This window comes from Haemaphysalis longicornis, unplaced genomic scaffold (genome assembly GCF_048455015.1).
Source record: "Haemaphysalis longicornis isolate Haplotype H1 unplaced genomic scaffold, Haemaphysalis longicornis Haplotype H1 scaffold_1, whole genome shotgun sequence".
Lineage (NCBI taxonomy): Eukaryota > Metazoa > Arthropoda > Arachnida > Ixodida > Ixodidae > Haemaphysalis > Haemaphysalis longicornis.
Genome location: NW_027526203.1, coordinates 461,603,001 through 461,630,230, shown reverse-complemented (window position 1 = coordinate 461,630,230; position 27,230 = coordinate 461,603,001). Strand labels below are relative to the sequence as shown.

At 44.2% G+C, this 27,230-nt stretch overlaps 1 protein-coding gene across 3 annotated transcripts in view; it reads left to right on the top strand.

Annotated features, from left to right (window-relative positions):
• Positions 1-27,230, top strand: part of Htt (huntingtin) — a 133,393-nt gene that overhangs the window by 56,928 nt on the left and 49,235 nt on the right. For all 3 annotated transcript variants that reach the window (XM_077687981.1, XM_077687982.1, XM_077687980.1), the window contains exons 28-38: positions 1,292-1,428; positions 4,599-4,715; positions 5,194-5,316; positions 7,842-8,092; positions 9,383-9,525; positions 12,854-13,091; positions 13,542-13,632; positions 13,702-13,805; positions 13,876-13,951; positions 16,120-16,370; positions 17,427-17,541. In XM_077687981.1, coding sequence (XP_077544107.1) covers positions 1,292-1,428; positions 4,599-4,715; positions 5,194-5,316; positions 7,842-8,092; positions 9,383-9,525; positions 12,854-13,091; positions 13,542-13,632; positions 13,702-13,805; positions 13,876-13,951; positions 16,120-16,370; positions 17,427-17,541 — 1,646 coding nt within the window. The remainder of the gene's footprint in view (positions 1-1,291; positions 1,429-4,598; positions 4,716-5,193; positions 5,317-7,841; positions 8,093-9,382; positions 9,526-12,853; positions 13,092-13,541; positions 13,633-13,701; positions 13,806-13,875; positions 13,952-16,119; positions 16,371-17,426; positions 17,542-27,230) is intronic.

Below are 27,230 nucleotides of genomic sequence, written 5' to 3'. Positions count from 1 at the left end.
CATATTATCAAAGTTCAATTCCAGAATTTTATTATTCTTGTTTATGCGGGTAGTTTTGTTCCTGTTAGCAGGGTGCCTGCGCCAAGTGTTTAGATAATGATGCTCGTCTATATATAAAAACCATGCAGGGATGAAAGCATTGCCTAGTCTTCGCTGGCGTCGGGAAACAGTGACCTTACCTGAGACTCAACGCTGCCAACCTTGTTATTACCCAATCTGCCAAATGTGGTCCCCTTTTTTATCTTTTTTTTTTTTCCAATCGGTGAGCGAAATTGTCATTAGCGGCTAGTTTTTATTTATTTTTTGCCGAAGTTGTTTGAACTGAATTGATTCCGTGCAGTGTGCTGCGTGCTGTACGTGTTCACGCCCCGACCGGCCGGCCACAACAGCGTATCGCCTCGCGTCGGCTGTACTCATGCCACTCGCGCTCTCAAAGAGTCGATCGGCCACGATCATGGAGTGCGTTGCACAGCTAGTTGCCGTACTCGTTGGCACCCGAACTGGCTGTGACAACAGCGAATCGTCTCGCGTCAACCGTTCTCGCTTATTGCACACTCGTAGAGCCGGCCAGCTGCGAGCTTGCAGTGTGCTGCACAGCTGTTGTACTCGTTCACGTGCCTGACGCACCGACCAGCCGCACCGAGAGCGTATCGTCTTGCGTAGGCCGCACTCATGTCTCACGTGCTCGTAGAGTCGACCGAGAGCCTGCTGCGGCCATCGCAACCATGAAATCAGCCATTGTGCAACTGCCGTACTCGCTTGCCGACGGTGTATCGCCTCACATCGACTGGTCCCGGCACTCTTCGAGTTTGCTATTTTGTCTCGGCAACCCAGACCTTCTTCACCTTCTCGCATTTTGGAAACGGGTAAAAGCAATTATTCATGCAAGATGCACAAATTATGCTGCTCACTCGCGTGAGGCTGCACATAAAAGGGCTACTGAGGAGAGGTGACGGCCGCACGGGAGCCCTGACTGGAGCGTCACATACGGAAGTTCGCCGCAGTGGCGACCAGTTGTGGTGACATTCTGCTAGGTGCTGCATCGGGTAAGTGGCGTGTTTTCGAACAGTTCTAATAAAGATACTCCCCGTGTGTGGAGTTTACAATTAGGTCACAAGAGACTTTAGTGGTGGCCCACACGTTGATGCAGAATTTCGGGCAGGTAAATTCTCGTTGCAGTTGGCCTTTAAGCTTATTCTGCTTATGTTTTCTTTCTTTTTTAATTTTTTTTTTTACTTTGCGTATTTTGTGCAGTTTGGTGGTTTTATTTTTAACATATTTTTGCTTCCAGTGATTCCAGCTCTGCAGGCGATTGTGGAGGACCTTTTTCTGCTACCTAGTGCTAACCGAACAGACTCGCGCAAGGAGCTGGAGACTCAGCGGGAAGTCGTCGTTTCTGTTCTGCTGCGACTCATTCAGTACCCTGAGGTATGGGTCCTTACAAACCATAGTTTTGTCTTGCTTCTGGCACTTCAGTACAATATAAATCTATATTGTTCGGTTCCCCTGGTACATATATAATTGTTACCTCAGTAATCACATTCCTTGCGTGCTGGGCTGCACACTTGTCTTGATATTGCTTGGGAATCAGTGACAGCAACCTTAATTTTATATGGCCGACCCGCAGTGCATTTGTGGTATTCTCTGTGAGGCTGCTGCAACTAGGCATGACAGTGCATGCCTCGTTTGTATACATTCCGGTTCAGTACAAAATCACAGCAAGTATTCCTAGATCAGTGCTGTATTATTATTCCTTTGCGACACAGCGTGTACAATTGTACATGCGCCTTTTAAGAGCATTTTTGTGAGTTACAATCGTCATTATCCCCACTTGAACCGCTCAGCCAGTATTCGCATTTTCCACTCTACGGTGGGAAATGCGAATGCTGGGTGAGCGGTTCAAGTGAGGTTCAAAAACACCTACTTGACATGCCAAATCCTCGGTGCATCGAGAAGATGCTCTTGGTTTTACATTTTCTATCTAGTTAAAACGTTTATTAAAGCAAAACTGATGCTGTTACCTTAATATATAAGGGCTACGGATCACAATAACCTGTATACGTTTCCTATTGTAGCAATGATAGGATGGTCACATTTACGATAGCGTGGTTTCAATTAGGACTCGACCTAATTTATTAACTACTTATGATATCGAGTTGTTTGTGGTTTTTAAGTGAAATTTTTGTTATGAAAAATATACACAGGCACTTTGAAATTTTTCTGACGGATACATCCTAATGCATGTTGCAGAGGGTTATAATCTTTGTACTGCTTCTTCATTTATTCTGTAAAGGCAATGAGCATTAAAGGTTTCTTTGATCACTAAGTTCTGCTCATGATGTGGTATATTGACAGGAGCCTGACCGTAGTTGCAGAACAAACTTTATATCTACCAGTGTGCGAACAGTATCGGTTTTCTTGAGGTGACTTTTTGAGAAGAGACTGTTCATTCTAGAGCGGCCTCCGTGATCAGCTGCCGGCGGCGCGCCATTGCTCCAGTCATCCCATTTGTCGCAGAACCCAGCGGAGAGGTGTAATTTGGTTAACTCCTGCACCCGCCGCGTGGTGGCGACGTTAGTCTAAGGTTCAAGAAACGCTCACCTGGCCAACGCTACCAGAGATTTCAGTCGTACATCAGCCTTCATTGCCATGTTTTCGTGGGAGTAAAAGCCTAAACGTGTGGTTGATTTGTTTGGACTCCTTCTTACAAGTACAAAGTTAGCGTGCGTTAATTAACAGTGCATGCAGCTTTAGTGGCTGTTAAAAAGCTGAATAAGGCAGCCAAGGCATTTTCTATACAAAATTTTGTCGATTGAATGCAAGCCTGCTGAATTCTTTTTTCGCTGGTAACGGCATTGTTGAGAGTTATAACAGAGCTGAAGTATCCTTTTTTGTGCCTGTCATGCCAGGAAAAGAACATTGGAATTACGAATAAAAAATAGCAAAAATGAGCAAACCATGTAACGCCCTGCATTTATGCAAATATGCATAACTGGCAGAAGTAGCGCAATTAATCATCACAATGGCACACATGGAGATTAATTTTCTAACAGAATTTTGAAAAACTGAGAATAATAAAAACAAAAAATAAAATGTTACAAGAATGATCTAACAAAATTAAAAATATGCACCTTATACATCTGCTCCAAAAACCAAAGACTAAATAAAGGAAGCCCACAAAAGAACAGTCTAAATACGAATAAAAAATAGTGAAAATGGTAATTTCCACAAAACTGCATAGTTAGCGGAAGTAACACATTTAGTCGTAATAAAAGCATGGAAAGAGATACGTAATTGGCTGAAGAGAATGTCGAAAAAACACAAAATAGGAAAAAAATAAAAATTTTGCAAGAATGAACTGACGAAATCAAAATCCCACTTTTTATACCTGTCCTCCAAGAAACAAAGGCTAAATAAAAAAGCGCAGAAAAGAATGTTGCAAATACCAATAAAAAATAGTGAAAAACGTACCAACCCTGCACTATGCCTTGCATCTGCAGAAAAATACATAATTAGCGAAATAAAAGCCCTTAATCACTATATTGGTATAAATTTACGTCATTGGCAAAAAGAAATAAAAGAAAACTTAAATAGATAAAAATAACCCAATATCGTTGGCTACTCAATGCTAAATTTGACAGTGAAGTGCTCACGCTTCAGACAAGCAGCTTAATAGTGCTACACATTCGTATACAATTCTAATTTCTGTAGATTTTGTGTTTCTCAAACTTCTGCAGATAAAATCAGATTCTGCATAAGAATTCTGCAGATGATCTTGTCTGTCCTTTTTCCCAGGGGTAGGTTCGATGCATTAGTCCCAATTTTTACTTTGTCAGCCACGAAAAGAGGAACAAAACTAAATTTCACCCAGTTCCTCACCTGTGCAACTTCTGAACAACTTGAGCCATTGCAGGCATTTATGCCCTCCCTAACCTTGGGTTGTGAATGTATTGAGTTGCATCAATAAGTCCTGAAAACCAATCTTTATTACGTGTGTGCAAGTTTCATCTTTGGTACACACAAAAACTGAAGGAACTTTGCTTGTTCTGAGTATATATCAAAACTAATTACAGGTACTAAAATAACATGTTTGAGATTTGCAGAAATAAAACTTGCCGCTCTACTCGGCTGTGAAATGTTTTATGCTTGGGAACCATGTGTGTCTGCAAAAAATTATGTGCAGGTTGAAAAACATTTTTTGTGTCTGCTGTGCAATGAATTCACTTGTGCCTCACCCCGAGCCTAAGTTTACATCAAAATGTAAAAGGATAATGCCTAACAGCGCCGCTAACTACATTCTATCTTCTCCAGCACTGATGCGCAGTAGTTTTCTTTCACGCGTCTCACAAAGGCTGAGATTACCGAGTCTTTGTCCTGTGCTCCCGTCCGCGACTGGGGAAAGCGACCTTTGGTTAGGTACGCCAAGATTCGCCCAAAGGAGCAGTCAAATGCTTTCTCTCTGCTTACGTGCTCTCCGGGCAAATGGGGCGGCCGGAGCAACGGCGCATCAGCGAGCCGATCATGGAGGCCACGACTGTAGTGTCTTGTTTATCTTAGCCACTGCATTACCAGCGTTGTGCACTGTGTTACTCACGCAGGTATTAGAGCTCCTCTTGGCAGTCGTGCATCACAGCTACCAGGAAGGGGAGGACAGGTGGAAGAAGTTCTCTAGGCAACTTATTGATGTCATCTTACCTATGATGTCACGGACACAGGTGCTGTCTCCTTTTCCTTCTCTAGTATCTTGCCATTTGTAGAGCTCTGATAAAGTAAGCCACAGCTCGTCTGACTCGTTCTGGAGAACTTAAGCCCATTGCTTACTTTTTTGGGAAAATAAGCAAACAAAAATAATATACCTATGTGCAGTATTTCAGTGCAGGTTAACATCCCCAGGTGGTATAAATTAATCTGTAGTCCTCTACTGCAGCACACCTCATAGTGTGTAAAATGCTAATCTGAACATTTTTACGTGAATTATTCTTGCATCTCAACATGAGAACCGTATACATTGGCAGTATCTTTTTTGTTGCACATTACTTTTATACTATATGAGTGGATCTTTGTGCTTTTTTTCACTTATCAAAAGCTCGTTACAAAGGCACCTTTATAGTGCAGAATTTGTATAGTACACTGACAAGACTATAGAATATGTTAGGTATGCTTGTTTACTTTGTTCTCTATCTGTGCTTTTAGGTACACCTGGACACCAGGCATTCACTGAATGTTCTTCAGAGGCTGTTTGACTCCGTCTCACCAAGTGTATTCCGGCCTGTCGACATTTTGCTCAAAGCGTTGTTCGTGTGCCCCACAGACTCGGTGAGTTGCACATTTTTAACCACGAAACTGTTTTACGAAACTGTAAAAATGCAAAGGTGTGCTGAAGCATTCACTGTGAAGCCTAGAGAGAACGTACCTAAGCCAAACTTGGGCCAGCCGGTCGTTGCACACTCGTAGCAGGCAAGCTTCTTCTATCCTCCCCATTTTTGCACTGTGTTTATGAAAGGAAAGCATACTGTCTTACTGGCTGGGTGTTGTGTTCTGCCTTCCATGCCTTAGGCCACAGCTACAGTTCAAACAAGTAGGGCAGGTAGAACATAGGATGGGTCGTAAAGGAAAAATTTCAGCGCACCCTTAATTTGAAGCCTGAAAGGGGGTTTTGTGTAGAAGAGACAAGTCTCTCAATCAAGCACTCATCTCTGTTCCCATTTTGTAACTGATTCCTCCACCCTCGTGGCATTCAGATTATGTGCCCTCTTTTCAGTTCTTGAAATGTTAGCCATTTTCAGTCAACCTCTTGTTAAAACAAACTTTTTTCTATGCACTGAAAATCAGCATGTAAAAATTTGGGTATTGCAGGCAGTTTCTTTTTGCAGAAAAACTAGCCATGATATCTAGCAGGCAAAATAAAAAAAAGGCACATTTACAGAAAAACTTTACAGCTGCCTTGCCTGGCTGACCTTTTTTTTTTTTTTTCCTGTCAATCCTCCAACATAATTTTCATTCAGGAAACAAACGTTTTTGTGCATGTGTGTGTGCATGGGTGGGTGGCAAATAAATACAGATTTTGAAAATCGAAGATCAAAGCTAAAAGAGCTGCCTAGGGGCAGAATTTCACTAAAGGGTAAACAAGCGGCAGGCAAGTTACACTAGATCTCAATGTTCAGAGGCAGTTATGGGTAAATGAGAGAAACCCTGAACCCTGGTGCCGTGTGTACAGCTAGCATTGTCATGTTCATGGAAGCCACGATGTTAAAGTTGCACTAAACACTACATTGGTTGGTAAAGTTTTTCTACGTACATGGTACGTCTTGTGAGAAAGTTGTGCAGTAAGTATTTGCTTCTAAATTGTGAGACGACATCGCAACACTGGTGTACCTTTGGTTGTGGGCATAACAGCAAGCACTCAAATTTAGGCGCAGTTTTTTTTATTATTTTATTTTTGTTGTTTTTTTTTTGGGTGATTTTTGTAATGATACAACATTTAGTGCAAGCTGCATAAGATCTTTCCAGACAATCTTGTGGTGCAGGTGACCTATGAAGTCATGAATAGCACTCTAAAATGATGGTACAGTGTCTATCATTGGAGAGTACGTCAGCCGTATTTCAATGGAGTGCTTTTGCAACTATGTCAAACATCACTGGCATGAAGCTAAAGACGCATGAGATGGGTATTTTACACAGCATTGTTGCACCTGCCTTTAGCTTGGCACCTCTTTCCAAACCTTACTAGTGAATTATATGTGCCAAAAGTACCTACCCATTTCTACCGTAATTAGGTGGATTAACACCATAATTAACAGCAGAAGTTCAGAAAAGCAGTCTGGTATTTCATGCAGTTTAGACCTCTCTCAATTTTCATCATTCATCTTGATGGTCCAATACTGGTGATGTCATGTATTATGAGTGTATAAGCTTCTTGCAGCATTTCAGTATTTTGTGACGAAATGGGTGCATCAAGCACACCTTCTTACTTGATTCTTCTTCAGAGGTCGATGCATACATTTAGGTAAAATACATTTAGGTGCATGCATGCGTGTTACATTTAGGTTCATACATTAGATGCGTACGTTTAAGGCCGATGTACACTTAGGTATAAGTTTTGCATTTGAGGTATGGTACGTGTGATTGCAGTAATTTAAGCTGACATTTTCTAGGGGAAATGTGATTGCATTTTAAGCAAGGAGCACTTTTGCTGGGTACTTAGGAACCATTGCAGGGTCCTGTTTTAGCTTTGTTGTAATGGTCTGACTGCTTGCCCTCTTCGCTTATTACCAATGGCCCCATTGGTTACTCCGATGACCCCACTGATTGCCCAAGCTCACACAATTACAATTTCCAACTTGTCATCCGATCTTTTGTACTCTTTTTTTGTTCAGTCATGTATCAACTTTGCCAGTTTTCTTTTCCTTGTTCTGTGGCCCAATTGTTGAGCCCCCTCTTCCCAATTTTGCCCCTGCCAGAGAGGACAAAGCAGCAACCACTTTGTCTATCTGTTTCCTTTGTGCACTGCTTCCATGCACTGAATTTCATACCAGATCACCTCATTTTCAAAGCTTACCCGTCCAGAGGTCTGCCTTTGCGTCATGTGGAGTTGCAGGGGAGTGGGGCCGAATCAAGCGTTGTGTTCCTACTGGTTACAAAACTCAGTGTGCAGTGCTGTGAGGCAGAGCTGCCACGTACCATTTTTGCGCTGTTGCGAGGGCTTGTGGAGGGATCTTCCAGTTGGTGGCTGTGGTCTAGACGGTGTGTGTCCTGCCCTTAGTGGTGGGGGGGGGGGGCATGCATGGTGATGGGGGAGAAGGGTGACCTTCCTGCCTGGTCCTGTCTTGGCGGTGTCACAGGTTGGCCCCTCCGAGCCCGCGGCCACCGGGGGGGGCAGTGGGGGCTGCTCCTTCCGTGCGGAGCGCTGGATGTGCCTGGTGCTGGTGAGCGTGCGCGTGCTGCTGGCCTATGCCAAGGAGGAGGTGGTGCTGTCCCGGCTGGCAGACCTGATGCTTCCCCTGCGGGTGCCCCACGCCCTGGCGCCCGAGGCCCTCTACGACCCCCTGGACATGGACACCCTCGGCGACAACATGGAGAAGGCCGTGGCACGGTGGGCACTTCTTCCCATGAGATCCCTCTTCTGGAGGGCTGGGCCAAAATTCCACACTTGAGAACGTTGCGTCGGCTTGTAGTCAAACAGGATCATTGAGTCGCCGAAAATATCTTGAAAGTGCTGAGGAGTTCAAAAATGCAAATGGATACATCAGTTCCGTGCAAATTCAGATACACAGAGCTGTGCCAAATATCAAACAAGTGAAATGCTTCACAAAAAGTGCATGCAAAATATATAACCTTCATAAACGAACTATACATTGACAGATTCTGAGCACTCGCCACAACTGCAAAAACGTGGGGCCTCTTTTGGTTACGGTGGCATGCTTCTCCACCATAGAGCCTTGTTTTTGGAGCTGGCAGGGAGAAAAAAGGGCTGTGGAAGATCCTCTTTTGCCTTGGACGAGGGAAAAAGGAAAACTCCGATCCACACACATGGCATGGTCACTGGCAAAAGGCTGCGTGGTTGCAATATCCTGGCCCCCATTATTGGCCCCAAGTGGCGGTCAACGTTAGTTGTACTATTTTTAATAGTGCTGCTCTTTCTGTATATACCAAAGATATAAAAAAAAAAAACAGCAGCAAAGTATTCAGACTTTCACTTCAGTGAGATCATGAAAAGTTTGTGTGTCTGTTCGCTTGTTTGCTGATACTGGCAGTCCAACTTGGAATGAGTGAGAAATAACAGTGTAAACCAACCATATTTAATACGGTGGGGATGCTGTGGTGGTGGTGATAATTGTAGAATGCATGATGTTTATACTCACACTCTGATGTAATTAGTAATCTTTATACACTTATGCTAGGCAACTAATGGCTTCAGCAAAACCAGTCTGACAATATTTTGAGCCGGCTTGCATATACATTTACAGCACGGATGTTAAAATTAATATGCTGTCAGCAGTGCTAGGACTCGGAGCTCAGCGTCAAGTGGGAATCAAATGCCACGAGATGCTTGTCAATTTGGGAACACTCCTGCCTACTTTTATTAGCTAGGCTCATTCTTCGTGCCTTGCATAATGCCCTATATGTCAAGTTTTTGTCTGGTGTTCATGGTGTTCACACAAGAAAAGTGTGATAATTGTAGTTGGTCAGAACAGATGTACCCTGATTGGAGCTTGTAATTAAGGTAACTGAATGAGGCAGAAGTTGCCCATTTAAAAATTTTTGAATTTCAAGAAAAACTGGACGCAGGATCGTTAAAAAAGAAAGAAACAACCAAGCTGCAGTTGAAGCAATTTTTTGTTCATCTGTGTTTCATTCATTGTGTTGTCTTGCTTAAATGCAGGTACCTGATTCAAGTTGTGAACGTGTATGGCAAGCATCTGTGCAAGATTCTGCTACAGATTTCGCCTGCGAGCACAGACACTGTCTTTCCTTTCCAGCAGATGTCCAGTCTGCTGCTCTACCTCACGCACATGTTTCAGTCAGGTGAGAGGGAGCTTGCCACTTTGGCTAGTATGGATGATAGCAAAGGATTATTGCTGTTCAGAACTAAATAACTGCCTTTGGGGAGGCATGGCGATTTTGGAGGCTTTTCTGGTGTGTTTCACGTATAGTAGTCTTGCAGAAAAACTTTACTGTTGTCTTTTGGGTGCATAGAAAAAGTCCTAGCAAACTTTTTACCAACTTTGGGTATCTCTAAAGAATTGGAGGGTGCCAAATTTTCTGCAGAATTTTCAAAGAGGAAAGTGGTCTTCTAGGGCTCAAAGAAAACATTGCAAAGGAGTGGAGGGGCCACAGAGTGCAGCCGCTGGCATCTGCTTATGACTTTGCTGTGCTAGGGTGATGCAGTTTGGCGGCAGCAAGTGATGTGGAAGCCTCCTCAAAGGCACAGTATCTGAACGAGGCACTTATACCTTCAGGTGTTTTAATGAAGCATGTTCTTTCTAGAGTAGAGCATAGAAAAATCTTTTAAACAAACAGAATTTTGAAGAAAGTGTGCTATTCAGTGTTTCTGTTGTTGTCCTAAAGAAGAAATTCAATGTTGCTGGAATTGGTGGCAACTGCAGTTAGGGAAAATAAACATTGTAAGTGTCATGACTCATAAGAGATAAGACACACAGGAAGAAGTACTAAACGGAGAAACGAAATCATGCTGCGCTTCTAGCAGTAGCGGACCACAGTTTCAATTGTGGCGCCTCCACAACCATAGGAATTCTGCATTCTGGAGGCCCACGGTAAACGGGAAGTAGGCCTAGTATACCTTTGGGGTTGAAATTTAAAAAAATACTATCTTTACTTCGTAAAATTTCTGTCATCTTGGCTAAATTTTGATTTAATCGAAGTGTGACAAAATGTATGAAATGCTCTAAACAGTTATGAGTGACTGTCAGTACTTTCATTGAGAAAAAAATCTGAAATTTTCTGTTTCTAAGTCTTAGTTGAAGTTACAGATGGCATTATTTAGCTCTTTCTGGACGCGTCAATGGGTAGAACACACCCTAGCTGAAACAAAACTGTCAGACTGAAACAGAGCAAAATGGTTTGTGAGGCTAACCTGGAAAAAAAAAAAAAAAGTTCTACAATGGTGGCTTAGGAAAAGGTGAAGCAGAGTCATTAGCTCTGGTGGATTTCTCATATGCAGTGAAAAAATAATTTTTGTTGGCCAGTCAGAGTATGCAGGGTGCGTACTATGATGGATTACTGTCGAAGCCGGTGTTGGGGTCTGAACCGTTTATTTTTTCACAAGTATGTAGCCTATTTAAAGCATAGTCAGAGAAGTAGGGAGTGGGCGGGAGGGAGGAGGAGGCGGAGGAAGAATGTCACAACTGGAAAGATCACACGAGCTCGGTTGATAACTGTCCGCGCCTGGCTTAGATGGCTGAAGGTCACATTTCGAAGACGTACAACAGTTATTTTTCCGATTCAAGTAAAACTGACTGCATTGGAAAGGTGTAGCTGAGATCTAGTGACTTGACGGTGCAAAACGTTGAGTTCCCTTTTCTTATTTTTAGTTAGTATATGTTTAAAATGTCTTCACCTATACTCGGGTACAAGTTAATTAAGAACGGCAATAGTCCATGTGGTGTATCACATCGCCGAAGTGGCAGGCTCATGACGTCAATGCGCATGAAAGGAGAGTGCGCTTAATGCATGATGTCATATGTTTTTCTTACCTAGTTTGTCATTGCTGCAGTAATTTATAAGCAGATTAAGCCCGAAAAAGTCACGGAAACGACTCGTGCCACATTCAGAATACTTACTGACACGCTCTGCAGCACACGAGGGAACAGCCAGCTGCAGCGATGAAACTCCGGGACAACTTTCATTGTCATTCTCAAGTTGTACTTGAGCATACAGTCGAATCCTGCTACAACGAAATTGACGAGACGTGCAAAAAATTTTGTTGAAGTGAAAATTCGTTGAGGTGAAATCTGCCCCAACACAGCACGGAAGGGCAAGAATCGGCCCCGTATATTTCTGCATCATTGGCAGCATAATGCAATGTTTAGAAAAAGGAGTAACGCGCAATAACGTCGTTGTTTATTCAGATAACAAACATACCAATGGTTATCTGTTTTTTTACCAGCACGCAAAGAGCGCATTACTGAGGAGAAGGGGAGCGCAGTAAAGAAATGAAGTAATGCAGGCGCAAAGCATATTGCTGTACAACAAGGCGTTTCCACCGAGCTGATTACTTGCAGATAGCTGCTGGGCGGTTGGAAGCCCCCCTCCCGCTTGTGGCAGGAACAGCGCCGTTATCTTATCCTTTGACTAGGCACAGCAGCAACTGACCTTGGCAGGAAAGCCGCGCGCGCTTGCATTTAAAGCGACCGTGTGCTCGCGAAAAAGATAGGATGATGTAAGTTCAAGACTAAACACGAAAAATTATTTATGCTTTTGACTTGGAAGAATTGTAGAAGGAAAACTGCAAGGACAGCTGCTCAGAAAACATACATGACGGCGCTGCGCCAGCAGCAGAGCACATTCGCGCGATTTCAACTGGATACGGATTGGCTATAGCTCCGACTTGGCGAACCTGGCTTGCGCCTTATGTAAAGACGGCCCGCCGCATCGTTATTACTATCAAACAATGGCGTCCACCTATGAGTTTGTTTTTGTTTTGGGTGGCAGTGTGCACCGCTCATGTTTTCGGTGAAACTAAGCGTCCTGAATGTATAAAAAGTTACAGATAGCTGGCGCTATGCTTCTTTTATTGTAAAATAATTGTTCAAACCCAGCCCAAATCATCGAAAATTTCGTTGAAGCGAAAGCAAGCCAGACAAATGGTTCATTGTGGCTAGGACTTTGTTGCACTGAATGGACCTTTTTCCAGTAGGCGTAGCCCTCTTGCGGCGGCCGCCAAAATCACACTTGGGGGATTATGAAAGAACACGCCCCCTTCTTTCCGGCTGCCCTGCGCAGCTGAGGAAGCCGTTCCAGGCGCCACGCATGGTTTTGGTGGCAGGAAAAAGTCCATGGCAGCCGCAGTGCCTACCCATTGCTTTTAGGGCTCAGAAAACAGGGCAGCACTTAGATGTCGTTTTGTTTACATTTTGCCCCCAAGAATGGCGGATCGGTCGCTGAAAGCGAGAGTAGTGCATGCGCAGAGCGCTACTGGAAAAAGGTCCATTCTATGGCTGGCTGACGGGGAATTGGAAATATTTCGTTGAAGCGGACTTCGTTGTAGCGGGATTAGACTGTAGTGCTCGAACAGCCATCCATTGTGTAGCTTAAGCTGCAGTCATCTGACGCGAGTCCCTTGTAGGAGTCGGGTTAGAGTGCGCGCTCAGGGTATTGCCGCTGCCTCGTGCAGGCAGCTTCTGCCGGGTGGCCACAGCCGCGATGCAGGCGGTGCACGCAGAGTCCAGCACGGGCACCGAGGTGTGCGGCATCGAGGAGATCAACCAGCACTTCCTGTCGCTGGCCTACTCGTACCCGACCCTGAGCGTGCAGTGGTGCAACATCCTGGCCCTGCTCAACTACGGCGAGCAGGGCTTCTGGTCGCGCGTGCTCTGGCCCAGCATGGGCGGCCCCAGCGTGGGCTCCGCAGGGTGAGGGCCCCTCTCTCGGTGTCCCCAGGGGCATGTGACCAACATTCCCGATTTGTAGTAGAACACTCTGTGCCACAATAAAACTCCCGATTTAGTGGCGCACAATTCAAAGTAAAAGATTGCCAGTAGAGCTTGATTATTAGTGATTATAATGATTATTCTATGCCATGTATTTTGTTTTTCCTCTTGCATCATGAAGGTTTTGTTGGGCTGTAATGTTTGGGCTTAATTAAAATGATTACTTGCCAGACAATAAATTTGGTTGCTAGTTTAGCTTTTCCTTTACTTCCATTTTTATGAAAATGTGTGTATGAACATACGGCTATTTCTACTTCTTCACATTGCATGCACTGGCACATAAGCAAATTCTTGCCTGTAAGTGTGCATTGCATTGTTACTGTTGGGCCTAATTGCTGCCATTAGGGTTCACGTTCTTGTATGTTTTTGCAGAATGGCCCGTAGGAACCTGAACACACCATCCTACTCGTGTAACTTCGAGCTTGTATCTCAAGCAGGGCTCATCCTTCTCTGTGATTACCTGGTGAGGCCTGAAGTCCTAGGGGGGCAAACTTGGAACTTTTGCTAACCAAGAGTTTTGCCTTGCTTTCAGTGTGAAAACATATACGATGCTGAACCAATGACCTGGCTCATTGTGAACCACGTGAGTGAAATCATACGGCTGTCTTCAGAGCCACCCGTCTCTGATTTCATAAGGTGTGTAAAGCAGCTGCATCTGATTCAGTTACTCAGTGGATGTTGTGTGACAGGATGGTTCCTCTTTCAGCGTTATTCACCGAAACCCGGCAGCAAGCGGCTTGTTTGTTCAGGCGGTTCTTACTCGCTGTGAAACTCAAAGCTCTGTGAGTGTTACTTTTGTACCTGGCTTTTTACGGAATACCATTTGAATAGAGCGGCTGCCTAAACTGAACAGCAGCCTTGTTGTTGTGTTTGTATGCAGCACTTGTTAGAAAATGAAATTTTATGTGAACAGGCCTCCTTAGCGTGATCCCTTGTGGTCCCGTTGAGATTCCTCTGCATAGCGATTTGCTGTACTTGGTCACTTCTGATTTGCCTCACCAATGCTCCCAGCCTTCATACGAGGTCATTTTTTATGCATGCAAAAAAAAAAAAATACTTTTAAGACATCCATATCATTGTAGTGTATGCAGCACTTTTGGGGGGTAAAAGCTAGATAAAGTGTAAATATGGCACAAAAAACTTACTACCTATAAATTTAAAATAGGTAGTCTCTCTGTGAACACCAAACTATTTAATTAAAGGTGAGTAAAAAAGCCAGTACAGATATATGTTGCAATCGAAAGCTAACTACGCCAGGTGTCCAGATCTTTATTGAAGGGACTGAGACGACGCATGCAACTTGCCTTATTCAAAAGCTTGCCTTCTTAGTATATATAATAGTCATGTCAATTTTAATTGATTCTGCTATCATCGAAGATGGGTAATAAGAAAAGCAGTTGGAACGGTAGTGACGTATCTTCACTTTTATGCACTTTTCGCAGTGATATCACAGACAAAAACCAGTGATCCCCTGAAGCAATTTTAAGTGCAGCTGCAAATGAAGGAAGATTGTTGGCTCGCAAAATTAAATACCGTATTTTTGCGATTATAAGTACCCTCCACTACTTTTGGGAACAAGGATTGAAAAAAAAAAGAAAAGAAAAAAAGAAAAAAAATTTGCATGCAAATCTAAGCAATCATTGTGAGGTGGATTTAAGACGTGTGTAAGCGGGCCCGAGTTGCCTTTGTGGCCAAGTCGTTTATGAAGTTCCCACTTACAAACCATTTCAACGGAATAGAAGAGGGCGTGCTGCGGGATACTGAGAGCGGCGGCCCAACCAATACAGTGGCCTCGAATGGTAGTGGGGGTGACAGAGTATCAGACGTAAGTGGTGGATTCACTGTTTGTGCCTATATTTCTTTTGAATGTTTGCCAAATAAAACATTACTCATTGCGCGTGTCTCATCGAGATACGGTCACGAAATAAAGTGGCAGGGGGTGGGGTAATTTAGGTTTATCGAATCTAAGCACCCCCCTCAATTTGGGCATCGCGATCGTGGAGAAAAATGGGATGGTTAGAATCGAGTAAATACGGTAATTTATTTTCAAAATTAAGAAACAGACCTTCTTTTTTTCTGGCGATAAGGCTATTAATAGGTGGCTGTTGTAGCACAAAACCCAACAGGAAACAAACAATAATTCAGTGACACTGCACTGTATCAGCAGCCTAAAGCACCAGCAGTGGGGGACAGTGCAGTATTTTTGGGTCCTTGTAACAGTGTTATGGTATCACTTCTAGGTGCAAGCTGCTTTGAAAACCACCAACCTTTAGGGGCCGTTCTGTCAAAAGTGTTGCACTGGGCTAAGGGGTTGAGATTAAAGCCCAATAATCTGCTGAGCTTGAGCTCCATCATCTGAAGTGGAGGGGAAATCGGTGGCCACATCATTACACAAGCAACATGGGTGACTAGCTTTTGCCGGGCTTGATTGGTAATAGCCCTAGTTCTGTCCCTGCAGAAATCAAGTAACTTGAAGTCGGCAACACCATTTCCCATTGAACAATATTATAGTGAGAGATGGAAGGCCCAATCTTTCTGAGGTAAGCAAAGTTGTATGTTGTCTTTGCGGGCCCTTTAGAGGGTCCAAGTGGGGAGATTTATTAGCTGACAAAAAAAGTTGCTGGTAGCGTGGAGTAGAAGCAGCTTGAAGCACACAGAGTGAGGGGGTGATTTTGCGCTGTGCAATCTTCAACAACTGGGATTGAGAAGTTCACGCAAATGGTGCAGGGAACGCAGGGCGTCGTGGAAAAGTTATGAGGATGTTGAGGTGGAGAATTGTATGTGGCGCGACCGGCTCGCGTGGTCAACCCACTGGAAGGGGAGAGTAGGTCGGTTCATTGAAAAGCACAAAACAAAAAGGCGCCCACAGTTAATACAGTTAATGCCGTTCACCTTTCCCTCAATGTTTGACCCCCGTCCCCACAATGGGGCTGTCTTTGGGAACCTGCAGCAGCCGAGCTTTGTGGCGAAGCTGCTGCGCTGCCTGGAAGGCATCCACCCGGCACAGTCGGCGGCCCTGCTGGCCCTGCTTGTGGAGAAGATCCTGGTGACGCCACATTTGGCCCTGGCGCGCACCTGCGAGGCCCTCGCGCAGCGCCAGCTCGAGCTCATCCTCACCGAGCCCACGGCCCGCTCCCCAACGGCACTGCAGGACCTGGCCGGCTTGCCCGAGTTCATGCGTGCGGCCCGGTTGCACCACAGGTGGGCCCGCCTCCCGGCCCTTCTTGCCCTGGAAGCGAATTGAGGCCGCACTGAAGGCACGCGCGTGTGCCTCCCAGCTTTCTCCGTGCACCGTGCACGCACAAGCGCCATGTTTCAGGCTGTTTTGGGCAGCTGGAGCTGGAGCTGCTATACCGGGAGGAATCGTGCAAGGGTAGTTGCTTAGGCCAGTTGGAATGACAGTATAACTAAATTTTTATTTCTGACATACTATATATACACTAGCATGGCCACTGTAAACAAAAACAGGATCAGCAGTGATCGTGCTAGTGCGTATATATTGGAAATAAAAATTTAGTTGTTAGTAGCGCTTTGTGTCGTCATCTTCTGTTTCACTTGTGCCTATCGGTTATCCTTTCAGAACCATGAGAGAGATCAACTTGTTGTTTTGTTATATGCAAGGACATATTTTTTACCAGTTCTGAGCTTTCAGTGAGGCATCACGTTGGGCTCAAATCTTGCACCGATTTCAATTTTAGAGTTGGTGGCTTTGTGCAGTTCTCTCGTGCTTGTTCCTAGTACTTATTCGCTTGGGCCATTATGGTGGTGGCATGCACAGGTTTTATTTTGAGGGGGGAAGAAGGTTGTGAAAACGTGCCTGATGTTGTGTTTTGACAACGTTATTGGTGACAGTGGCAGGCCTTAGCTGCTATTCTTGTGTGCGGGTTGCTATGCTGGTTCAGCTGTTGGCAGACGACTTGGCTTTGCTGGTGGTACTGGCTTGGTGCCAGTTGACAGGGTTCTTGTCGTGAACAAAGGGCAGTTTTCTTTAGGTTTGAATTGCACAAATGCTTGTACATACAAGTGTCATAGCTGGCTGCTAAAGACGCTCAGCCTTTCTCAATAAAGCCAGTAGTCTTTTGTGAAAAGCCAGAGATGTACAGCGGGTACTGTGGCCGCAGAACAAGAACGTGGGACTGGGATAGATCACATTGCAATTAATTAAATCCTTTGAAAAATGCTTGAATTTTTCCCTTGGGGGCTCTTAAAATCTTTTGGTTGACTTTGTTTTCTGTCTCACGGCTGGTCCATTCCCAGGCATCCACACCTCTTGGCACTTTTGGAGAGGTTGCTGAAGTCTGATCCAGTCGAGCATATGGCTTCTGGTGAAGGAGTTGAGCTGCCCAGCCCTCCAAAGTTCCTTGTGAACAAGGTATGGTGCACACTCTTCTTTCTTGTACCTAAAATGCTTACGTAACTGGGGTTCTGTTGTGCTGTCTGTTCACATTAATGAACTTGATTCTCGTGGCTAGAACCAAGAACCGATGAGAAATTTTGATTTTTTTGAGCAACTAACTGGATATTATTCATTGAGAAACCCAGGTGTTCATTCAAATAAAAGCAATTTTTAACAAGTGAATCCAGCCACACACCTTAATTACAGAGTTGCAGAACATCAAAAGAAGCATCACCTGCAGCAGTTTCTGTGAATATTTTATAAATATAGAAATTTTTAGTGCTTCATACAAGTCGCCCCAGATTCAAATGACTATCTGGTTCTGGGCTTTCGAGTGTTTCAAGTGGTTACGCAGGCATGCGTAACCATAGTTGCACACTGTGCCCATAGAGAAAGAAATACTAATAAGAGGGGACACTCCTATAGAACCCTGCGGCTAAATTGACTGTAGCAGACTGAGTGGCTAGACGAAGAGCTAACTGCTAACTTTCGGTTTCGATTTTGCAGACACTGATTTGAGCAGGTAGTTTGAATGGCTGGAAAGTTCTGCTCACGGTGGCGATACCTGAACGGTATTCCGATGCTTTCGTGCCTTGGTTAGACCGTTTATTTGAATATATCATTCTCAGCTTGGTGACTGCATGCTTTTGAAAGAAAAAATAAACCTTTGAAATGCAAAATTGAGATTTAAAAGTACCACTTACAAACAGTCATGACTTACAGTTCTGTTGTGGATTCAACAACTTGTCACGCCACGTAAAAGAGACATCTCAGACTTTAAGAAACATTTATTGCACGATACTATATGTAACAACAAATTCAAAGTGTCGCCATTCTGTGCAATACACGCACAATAATAATAAACAGTAAGTACAGTGAAACCTCGATATATCGAACAGCGCAGTGCCCGCAAAATAGTTCGATATAACCAGAATTCGATATATAAAAGCACGTAAAAAACGCGTCATAAACTGGTACAAATCAATAAGTGAACGAATTGTGCAGTAAATACTCATTTGGTGCTTCAAAGTATTTATTCTTGGCTTAAAGTACTGCAGCAGGGTATACACGCGTGTTATACACGACTTCCTCAACGTAGTCCAAATGTTCCACAAGCGACAGGCCGGTGCCTTCTATAGCGCTGCAATTGCGGTGCGGTAGGGACAAAACCGCTGAAGCCTCGGTCGAAGTCGGGAGAGGGGCACTATCAGCGCATGAGGGTAGAACCTCGGCAGCGTCTTCGTTTGTGCGCTCAGTAGTAACCTCCGCTAGGGTCTCCACATCCGTCAACTCCGCCGTCGTTCCGGTGCTGTCGTCACCGCCAACAGTCATCAATGTACATGCTTCGTGACTCGGCACCAGCAAAGCGCTCCAGCTGGCCCCAGGTTTCTTCAAGCTCGCATTCTTCTTTTGCACCGTCTAATTCTGCTGCAACCGATGCGCAGCAGTCGGGAAGGCCCATCGCGCCACCGCTATCCTCGAGGGTACTGCGGGATAGCTCGCCGCCTGTCAACAGAGCGCGAGCGGTCTGGGCAGTCTGAGGTGGTGGAGTTCGATATACCCATTTCATGTCCGTCCCAGTTCGAAATAAAAAATTGAAAATGCATCTGATTTTCCGCGTGATATATAAAGTGTTCGATATAGGCAATAATTCGATATACCCGTGTTCGATATATCGAGGTTTGACTGTAATATAACACAACCGGGAAGCAGTACCGAGTGGTGAGAGGAAAAACAGGTTGCCAGTAATAAGAACGTGCAACAAGTAAAGGCACCACAACTACACAAAGGATTTATCCTCCGTGGAAGTAATTGAAAATGCAGAGAATCCAAAAGAATCAACCATCTGTAGTTTTATTTGTGCCTATGGCCTCCTAAGAGTGTATATGAACTGTAATCATACAAAAAATATCAGTCATAATAAAATGTCGACACTGAGATACTCGCGAGTGTTTACGACCACAATTTTTACAAATAAAACTTTTTTACTGTGGCAATTTCTTCAGTTAGAATGCGAAACAAGGGAAACACTTGTGCCCTGTTTACCAAAAAGGCTGTGGTGGCTTCGCTTAATAATCATTAACCCCATCGAGGTGTATTGCATTTCGGAAACTACTAATCAGTAATGATAACTGAACAGAAATCACATTTGTGGGGACGTGGAAACGCAAAACTTCAAGAGAAATAAAATAATTGATTTCTATTGGCCCCTGGCAAGCATGCAATTTCCCAAGAAGCTGGGTTAGCTTCCCAAAACGTTTCCTTCCCTGTAAAGGCCAGGGGTTGGGCGGGGAGATTTTAGGTGCGTGTACATAGTGAACCGATAGGTTCCAGGCTCCACCAAGGCACACAAATTTACGTCTTTCACAGCCAGTGCAAACACTCTAATATAGGAAACAGGCAAGCAGTTTACACTTAAAAACAAAGACCCAATGTGAAGATTTCAATTTCACTGCATACTCACACTGCTTCAAGCAAAGCTGTTATCTGCCGACTAAAGACACGTTTTCACCACACTTGACGCGCCATATGTGAAGCGACGCGCACGTCTTTGGCGTTGGCGAGTGGCTTCGCCAAATACGCAGGCAGCACACAATTGGTGGCTCATGTGTGAAGTTTATGAGTGTGCGGATGCTCTTTATGCTCAGATCAGTAGGGGTGTGCGAATATCAAATTTTTCGAATACGAATCGAATATGAATATCTAGCTTCGAATCGAATCGAATATCAAATAATTATTGGGGGACGTGGGTTTAGAAATCAACTTTTCTAGTTCTTTGTGGATTTCAATAAAAAATTCACACAGCAACTGGAAATGCTTTCGTAATAACACCATAAAAATGTGAAAGTAATATTTAAAAAACTTTTTTATCTATAAAATTTTCTTTGTTTACCTTGTACCGAGCTTGAGCGGCCTATAAAACTTCGTATAAATCTTGTTCGGTCTTTGCATTTCCAAATGAATGGACGAGGCCCTGACAGTCTTCTATTTTTTTTATTACAACACAACTTTCGTATTTTTAAGTTTTTTAGAGGTGAATGTACAACATGCATTTAGACCATGAACAACTACTTGGATAAAAAAATGCCCCAAAAGTAAACCTGAAAATTTATGAGTGTCAAGACCTGAACTATTCGTCAAGGAATGTAACGCAAAGAATGGAATCAAAATAGACCTAGCAGTAACAAAAAAATCACTGGAACAAGCGATGTAGGTGGCAAAAAAAACTTCGTGAGAAAACGGCTTCTGAAGTTAGCACATGGATTTCATTCATCAAACATCGCTGGGGCTGTAGCCTTTTGTGTCCTTTTGAAGACGCGGCTTCTAGAATGCCTTGCCTTGAAATTGGGGTGCCTTTTGCAGCCTTGTTCTTTTTTACGAAACACCAATTTCAGCTCCTCTGTGAAGAGTTTGCGGACCAAAGAGAAAAGTAGGTTAGCTGGTTGCTTGTATTGCACTGGACAACTTCAGTTTGCAGTGTTGTCACGGTGGCAACAAGTGAAGCACTCTTTTTTTTTACTTAAATTTGAAAACTGAGTTATGACTTTAATGTTTTACAACGCACCTGGAGCAGCAACTTAGTACCTGTACGTGCAGGTGTTCATTGCCAGAAGTTTAATACCACAAGGATACAAATGAGCTACTTTTGAGCTTGGAATAATATTCTGCATAACCCCAACTTCAATGCATGCACAATTTTTTAGTATACTCATGAAATTCGAGACATCCTATATTCCTCGAAGCACAGCCAATAGATGTATGCATTGGTATTTATAATTTCCCTAAAAATACAATTTGTTAATTTCTGTGACAGTAACGTAGATTTATAACGCCGTCAACAAGTTTTTATTCCGAAATCAGACCTGTTTGCATGATTACTGGAAGTGCTAGGAATACGTTGCGCAAAAAAGCGATATGGCTCGCCCGCATCGCGGTGCTCGAATACTGCAACATGTCATACTTTGATTGTCCCTGGCATTGCCACTCAGGTGGAGCCATGCAACTTCCCGTAATCTGGCTTGGGATCTCGGGCATTCCCATCGCGAGAATGTCCGTGTTGAATACCACAGCAGATAAAATGACTGAACAGAAACCTGGCCAAGCAAAGCAGCAAAAACGAACTCAGAAAAGCGAACTACGCCGTTCAGGTGGCCACCATCTTGCATTGCCACAGCGACGCCCAATCAGGAGGGCCGGAAGGCCAATTTTTCTGCCGTACGTGCATTTGGGAATGAACGAAGATAAAAGAGACGACCGCGACCGGAAAAAAGATGAGTATGAAACATAGAGTATGAAACTCTATGCGCTCGGCCGATCCAATGATATCAAAATGGCCGCGGCCGGTGGCACCGTTGTGGAGATACAGCTCTCCGAAAATTGACGTTTATTCGCCCTTTTGCGCTGACATTTTGTCACCGCAGCTGCCAAAAGTATTTTTCAAGCCACTTTGTGGCGGTTTCCGGCGCAAAACTTTGCAAACGCACAGGATAGAAAACATAGAAGCCAAATATGTGGCTTTCAAAAAAAAAAACGATGTTTTGTTCATTTTTTTCGAAGTTGAAAGGCGTCCCCTCCTTCAACTAATCAATCCAAATATTCGATAACAGCCGAATATTCGAAACCTTTCGAATATTCTAGATGTTTCGAATACATAGTTTTCGAAGCGAATACGAATCAAACATGTAATATTCGAAAGTTTCGAATATTCGCACACTCTTACAGGTCAGTCAAATAATGCAGATAGGGTTACTTGTTCACGTATGTTCACATGGATGGCACTGCAATGCATCACGGCATAATATATAATAGCAGTAATAGCTAGCCAAGCTAGCCATGGTTAGCTAGTAGAATTATCAAACGCAGCGTGCGGCTCATGTAACTTAAGGGCAACCGCAGCGTACAATGCTTGCTTCACGTACGGACCGCCGGCCAGCCGGCCACTTCCATGCACAACTCACCACAATCGTTCACGGCATGTGAAGCTACCAGGGGTGAGACAGCTGCGCATATTGCGCAGATTTGATACAAATTTGTTTTCCTGCGCCAGGCTGCTCCAAAAGCTTGAAAATTGGTAAAATTGCACCAAACTGCCCCAAAACAGTCTGAGAGCCAACGATTTTAACGCTCCCATCAGTTTCAGTGGGGAAAAATGCTTCCTGACCACATAATTTTCCATTACCCCCAAGGTGATGCTGTTTGTAAAAATTAATTGACTGATCATTCAATAAAAAACTCGCATAATGGTACCCGAAATAGTTTTTTCGGAAGACTAATGTCGGGTTGCACATGTTATATTCTGTATGTTTTTAAAGCTTTCCCATCGAAAATCATTGAAAAGTCCTGCATAAAAATACTAATGTTTACTGAGGCGACAAAACTTGTTCAAGTTAATGACAAAACGGCAATTTTCTGAGCGCCGTATCTCTGAAACGACATTACGTACGTATACGGGGCGCCGCCATCTTGGTATGGCGAGGATCGGAAAACATGGCCAGCGGGCGAAGAAGTTGCTCGTAGTTCAGGCTAGTTCATTCTAGTTCAGGCAGACCTCTCTTCGCAGATTTCTACCGTGCTTTTGGTTATGGGGGTGGCTAGGTTTAGATTTAGTTTGATCTGTTACGGGAAGTTGCGCCACTGGAAAGGTGGAGTTCATAGAAAACAACGCGGTGCCCGCGAATTCACCGTGTTTCGTGTGAGGCGCGGTTCGCGCTTGAAGTGAAATTTCTGACTCATTGCGGTGTTATAATAAAACGCTGAGTTATTGCTGCCTTTGACAGCGAGCTTGCGAGCGGCGGGAATGGGACGGTCGACACTTCAAAAGGGGCAGCGCAGGCTACATCGCCGCAAAATGTTCAAGCAATGTCAGATAGCAGGACGGGCTATTATTGCACGCTAGTAATAATGGTTCATCAATCTGAAGTGAAATTTAATGCCAAAAGGGAGATGGCTAAACATATCAACGTTACTGAAATTACGATCGATCGTAGTGAACGTGCACCTTAGTGTTTGAAATGGGAAAGCTGGTGGGGTGCGACGACTGTCACCTCGCTTTGCGCAACTTTTGCCGTGGCTCTACACTTGTGCTTAAAGCCAAGTCTGGGATTACAAAAATAATAATTTAGGCATTCCCATGATAATAAAAATGCCTTACGATTGCTTAGTTTTTCAACTTGATATTTTCAACGGAACTCCATGTTATCTATACATAGAGCCTAAGAATTTAAAAATGGTTTGTAAAAGGTAGTGCATTTTGTACCTCGTGATATTCTGGTGGAAAAACTTTATTAAGAGGCTGTTTCAGTGTTATATACATTCAAAACCGATTAAAAAGTGCTCTTTCCCCCCGAGTTGCCAAAAATTTGATTTTTTGGGCACCTAAGGTGACATTATAAATGTCGTGAACTGCTCCAAACCAAGGTTCTTCTGCTCCAAAATCAAGATTTTGCTGCTCCAAAAACTGCTTCCAAACTTGATTCAGCTGTCTCACCCCTGAGCTACGTGCAACGACGGGCGCGTACCACTGACATCCCTCAGCGCTTGAGCAAACGGCACAACCTCCCTAAAATATATTATGTACGCATTTCCAGTGCGTTTTCTAAACTCTTATCCTAAAGATGCAGAACCAGCTGATGTCTGATTTCACTGAAGCTACACAACGCTCTCAGCGTTTGAAGTACAAGGAAACGTAAATACGGTACACCACACCAGCACTTTTAGAAAAGAAGTCTCACCTTTCGTTCAGGATGCAAAACCGATGCTGCGAAGAAAGCACTAGGGGTTTCTCCGCAAGAGAAGTTAGCATGAGGCTGCAGAAACTCGCGTGAAAATGCTGCCGAAAGAGGCAAATGGCGGCTTCTGCTTGCCACTTGGCCAGGCTTGCCTTCATATCAGGCATAAAGAAGCCACAAAAACGTACATTCTCAACTATTCAACTTGTTACATAAATAAAAGTGTGTAGTCTAATAAGCAACAAAATGTTAAAAGTGTAGAATATTGTGTGTTAACCTAATTTCAATTAGACTTTTTTACCACTCGCCCCAACTCCCGGGAAGACTAAAAGTTAGGCTTTTGCGTGATCAGGACGCAATTATTTGGCCGGAATTTTTAAACACCCTGCAACTTTGTACTAAGTAAAAAATTTTGGTTTGACTAATTCTTAATTTCTTTTAATTTGCTAAAATAAGGTTTCAGTCTACCCTGAATGATTATCAGTAGAGCCCACTTATATCGATACTATTTATAACAATATATCGGATATAAAGATGAACAACTATGGCACCATCCACTTTTGTATGCGTTCAATGGTAAAATAAACCGCTTCTTACGATGCTCCAGATCCACGATATCGGATAATGATTGAATCCGGTTACAGCATGCACCAAAAATGTGAGCTGTTGCCTGCTCTCCATGCTGAAGGCATGCGCCGCGAGCATCCCTTCCACCCATCAGAAAACAAGTCAACTGCGCCGCTTACAAATAAGTGAGAGGAAGAAAGCCGATTTCCTTCTGAACCCCCCTCCCTGCGCAGCCGCTTTGGCATCACCCCCCGCCCACTCATGAGCTCGCACCACTTGCTCACACCGCTTGCTCACACCACCTGTTGTGTCACATGCGCACCGCTTCAAATTAGACTAGGTGCCTCTTCAACTGCCTACGTTTTTCCTCGGAAGGGACATCAGGGCCAATGTTTTGGAAACGTCCGAGTGCCTCACTGAAGAGGCGATCGTTGCACGGATACATGCTGCGGACACCTGTGGCAGTGATGATTCTAACAACGCGGCTGCGCAGCCTGCTCAGGCAGTCTTCGCAGCATGCCCAACGCATGGTGCAGTTCCTCAGGAACTCTGTTTTCGCCAAGGATCATGAAGCACCTATAAATGCTCTTGGAAAAGATGTGCACCAGCTTCACGTGAAACAAACAAAGCTGACTGACTATGGCATCTTTTTTGCAAATAAGTAGTAGTACGACCTTGCTTGCATGCGGAAAAAATGTTTTGATCTCTGTTTTGCCTTTCTTTTTTCGCAACCCGCTTATAACAATTATCGGTTATAACGATAGAATTTCCTTGGCACTTGAGTATTGTTATAAGTGGACTAGACTGTATTTACTTTCTCGCGGCAAAACTCTACATTTCTCCTTGCAATTCTTGTTTAACGTGTGGGATAACGTGAGGGGTTCCTCGGGGACCTTGCCAGCACTCTGGGGTAGGCCCCCACGCTAGCTCCCGGTGTGTCAACCACGCGGGCTCCCATGCCTACGGCAGCCCAGCGAGGTTCGCCGATACGAGAACACAGTAGACAGTAGTGCCGAACCACAGCCGTTTATTTGGGGAATCCCAAAGCATGCGAGCACAAGGCTCGACGGCGTCCACAAATCACGCCGTCCGGGTCGTGACCGCGAACGGGAGGTACCTAGGCACTCACGGCGCGCGACAAACAAAGCTCCCACCTGAGATGCACGTATCCATCACCGTCGCCATGTTCCGCCGATCTTGCCCCGACCGGGTCTCCGCCGAGACTCTCCCGTCGCCGCGACGTTCGCGCTGCCCGCGCCCGCGCGCCTATGCCCGCACTAGTGACACTAGCCCGCACTAAAGACCGGTGGTGCCATCTCTCGGGGGACGCCGACGAACCAGCGGAGCGCCGGACCGGTTTCCGCGCACAAGTCTCTCCCGAAGCGCGCGCCGGCTCGGGATCGCGGGTCGCGGTTCTCCACGATTCCCACAAACGTTACATGAAACACCTTTATAAGGGCCACTTTGTATTGTGTGAGAGCATTTAAAAAACTAACCTGAATCTTGAATTGAATATGTGTGGTTATTCTGATTCTTTGTAGGATCGCTCTAGGATAAATCAAAGGCTTACGTTCACAAATGGCATACATGTTATGCTGAAAATTTAGTGTTATCATGTAAACAATTACAAATAACCAAAGCAAGTGTCATTTCTGTAGCTTCTTTCTTTCTTTTTTTTCATCTGTTTCTGCTTTTACAAATACTTGGACATTGATGAAGCCACTTCAAATTGTGTATGATAAAACCTCAGCATTGCAGATAAGATCTGTTTGCTTTTTTTGAGCATACGAGTAGTATTTTCTTTTTGCAAGTGCTTGGTTTAATTTATACCCGTATGGCATAATTTATGGTCTTATTTGTACCACATCAGTTCTACTTGTGATTGATGCAGCACTGATATTTTACATTTGTTTTTAAAAGAAGTGCCTGTTTCGTGAATGTTTTTTATATGGGGTGATTCAGTTCACTTCAGCCAGAGTTTTAAAATATGCCGATACACTCTAAAACGATGCGACAAAATGTGTGCTGCTCATTTTTGCATGTAGTGGGCACGCTATTTTTTGTGTTTTGCTTAATTAGATAACTAGTCAAGCCAACTTCTCAAGCAACTAAGTTGGGAAAACAATTCCAATTAGAAAGTTGCAGGGCTGTTTGCAAAATAGCCGAATCAACAGTTTCCGTCTTTCTATCTATTAAGTCTTGTGTTTTTCAGCTTACTGATGATGCCTGCGAAATACAAAAAACACCACGTGACATGATCGCGCGTCGTGATTGCAGTGCTCCCAAGCATTCTTTGTACAAACAATCATAGGTGCGCAGCTGCTTAAAAGTGACGGGGCAGACGGCGGACCTGTTGCTTCCGGCAGCACA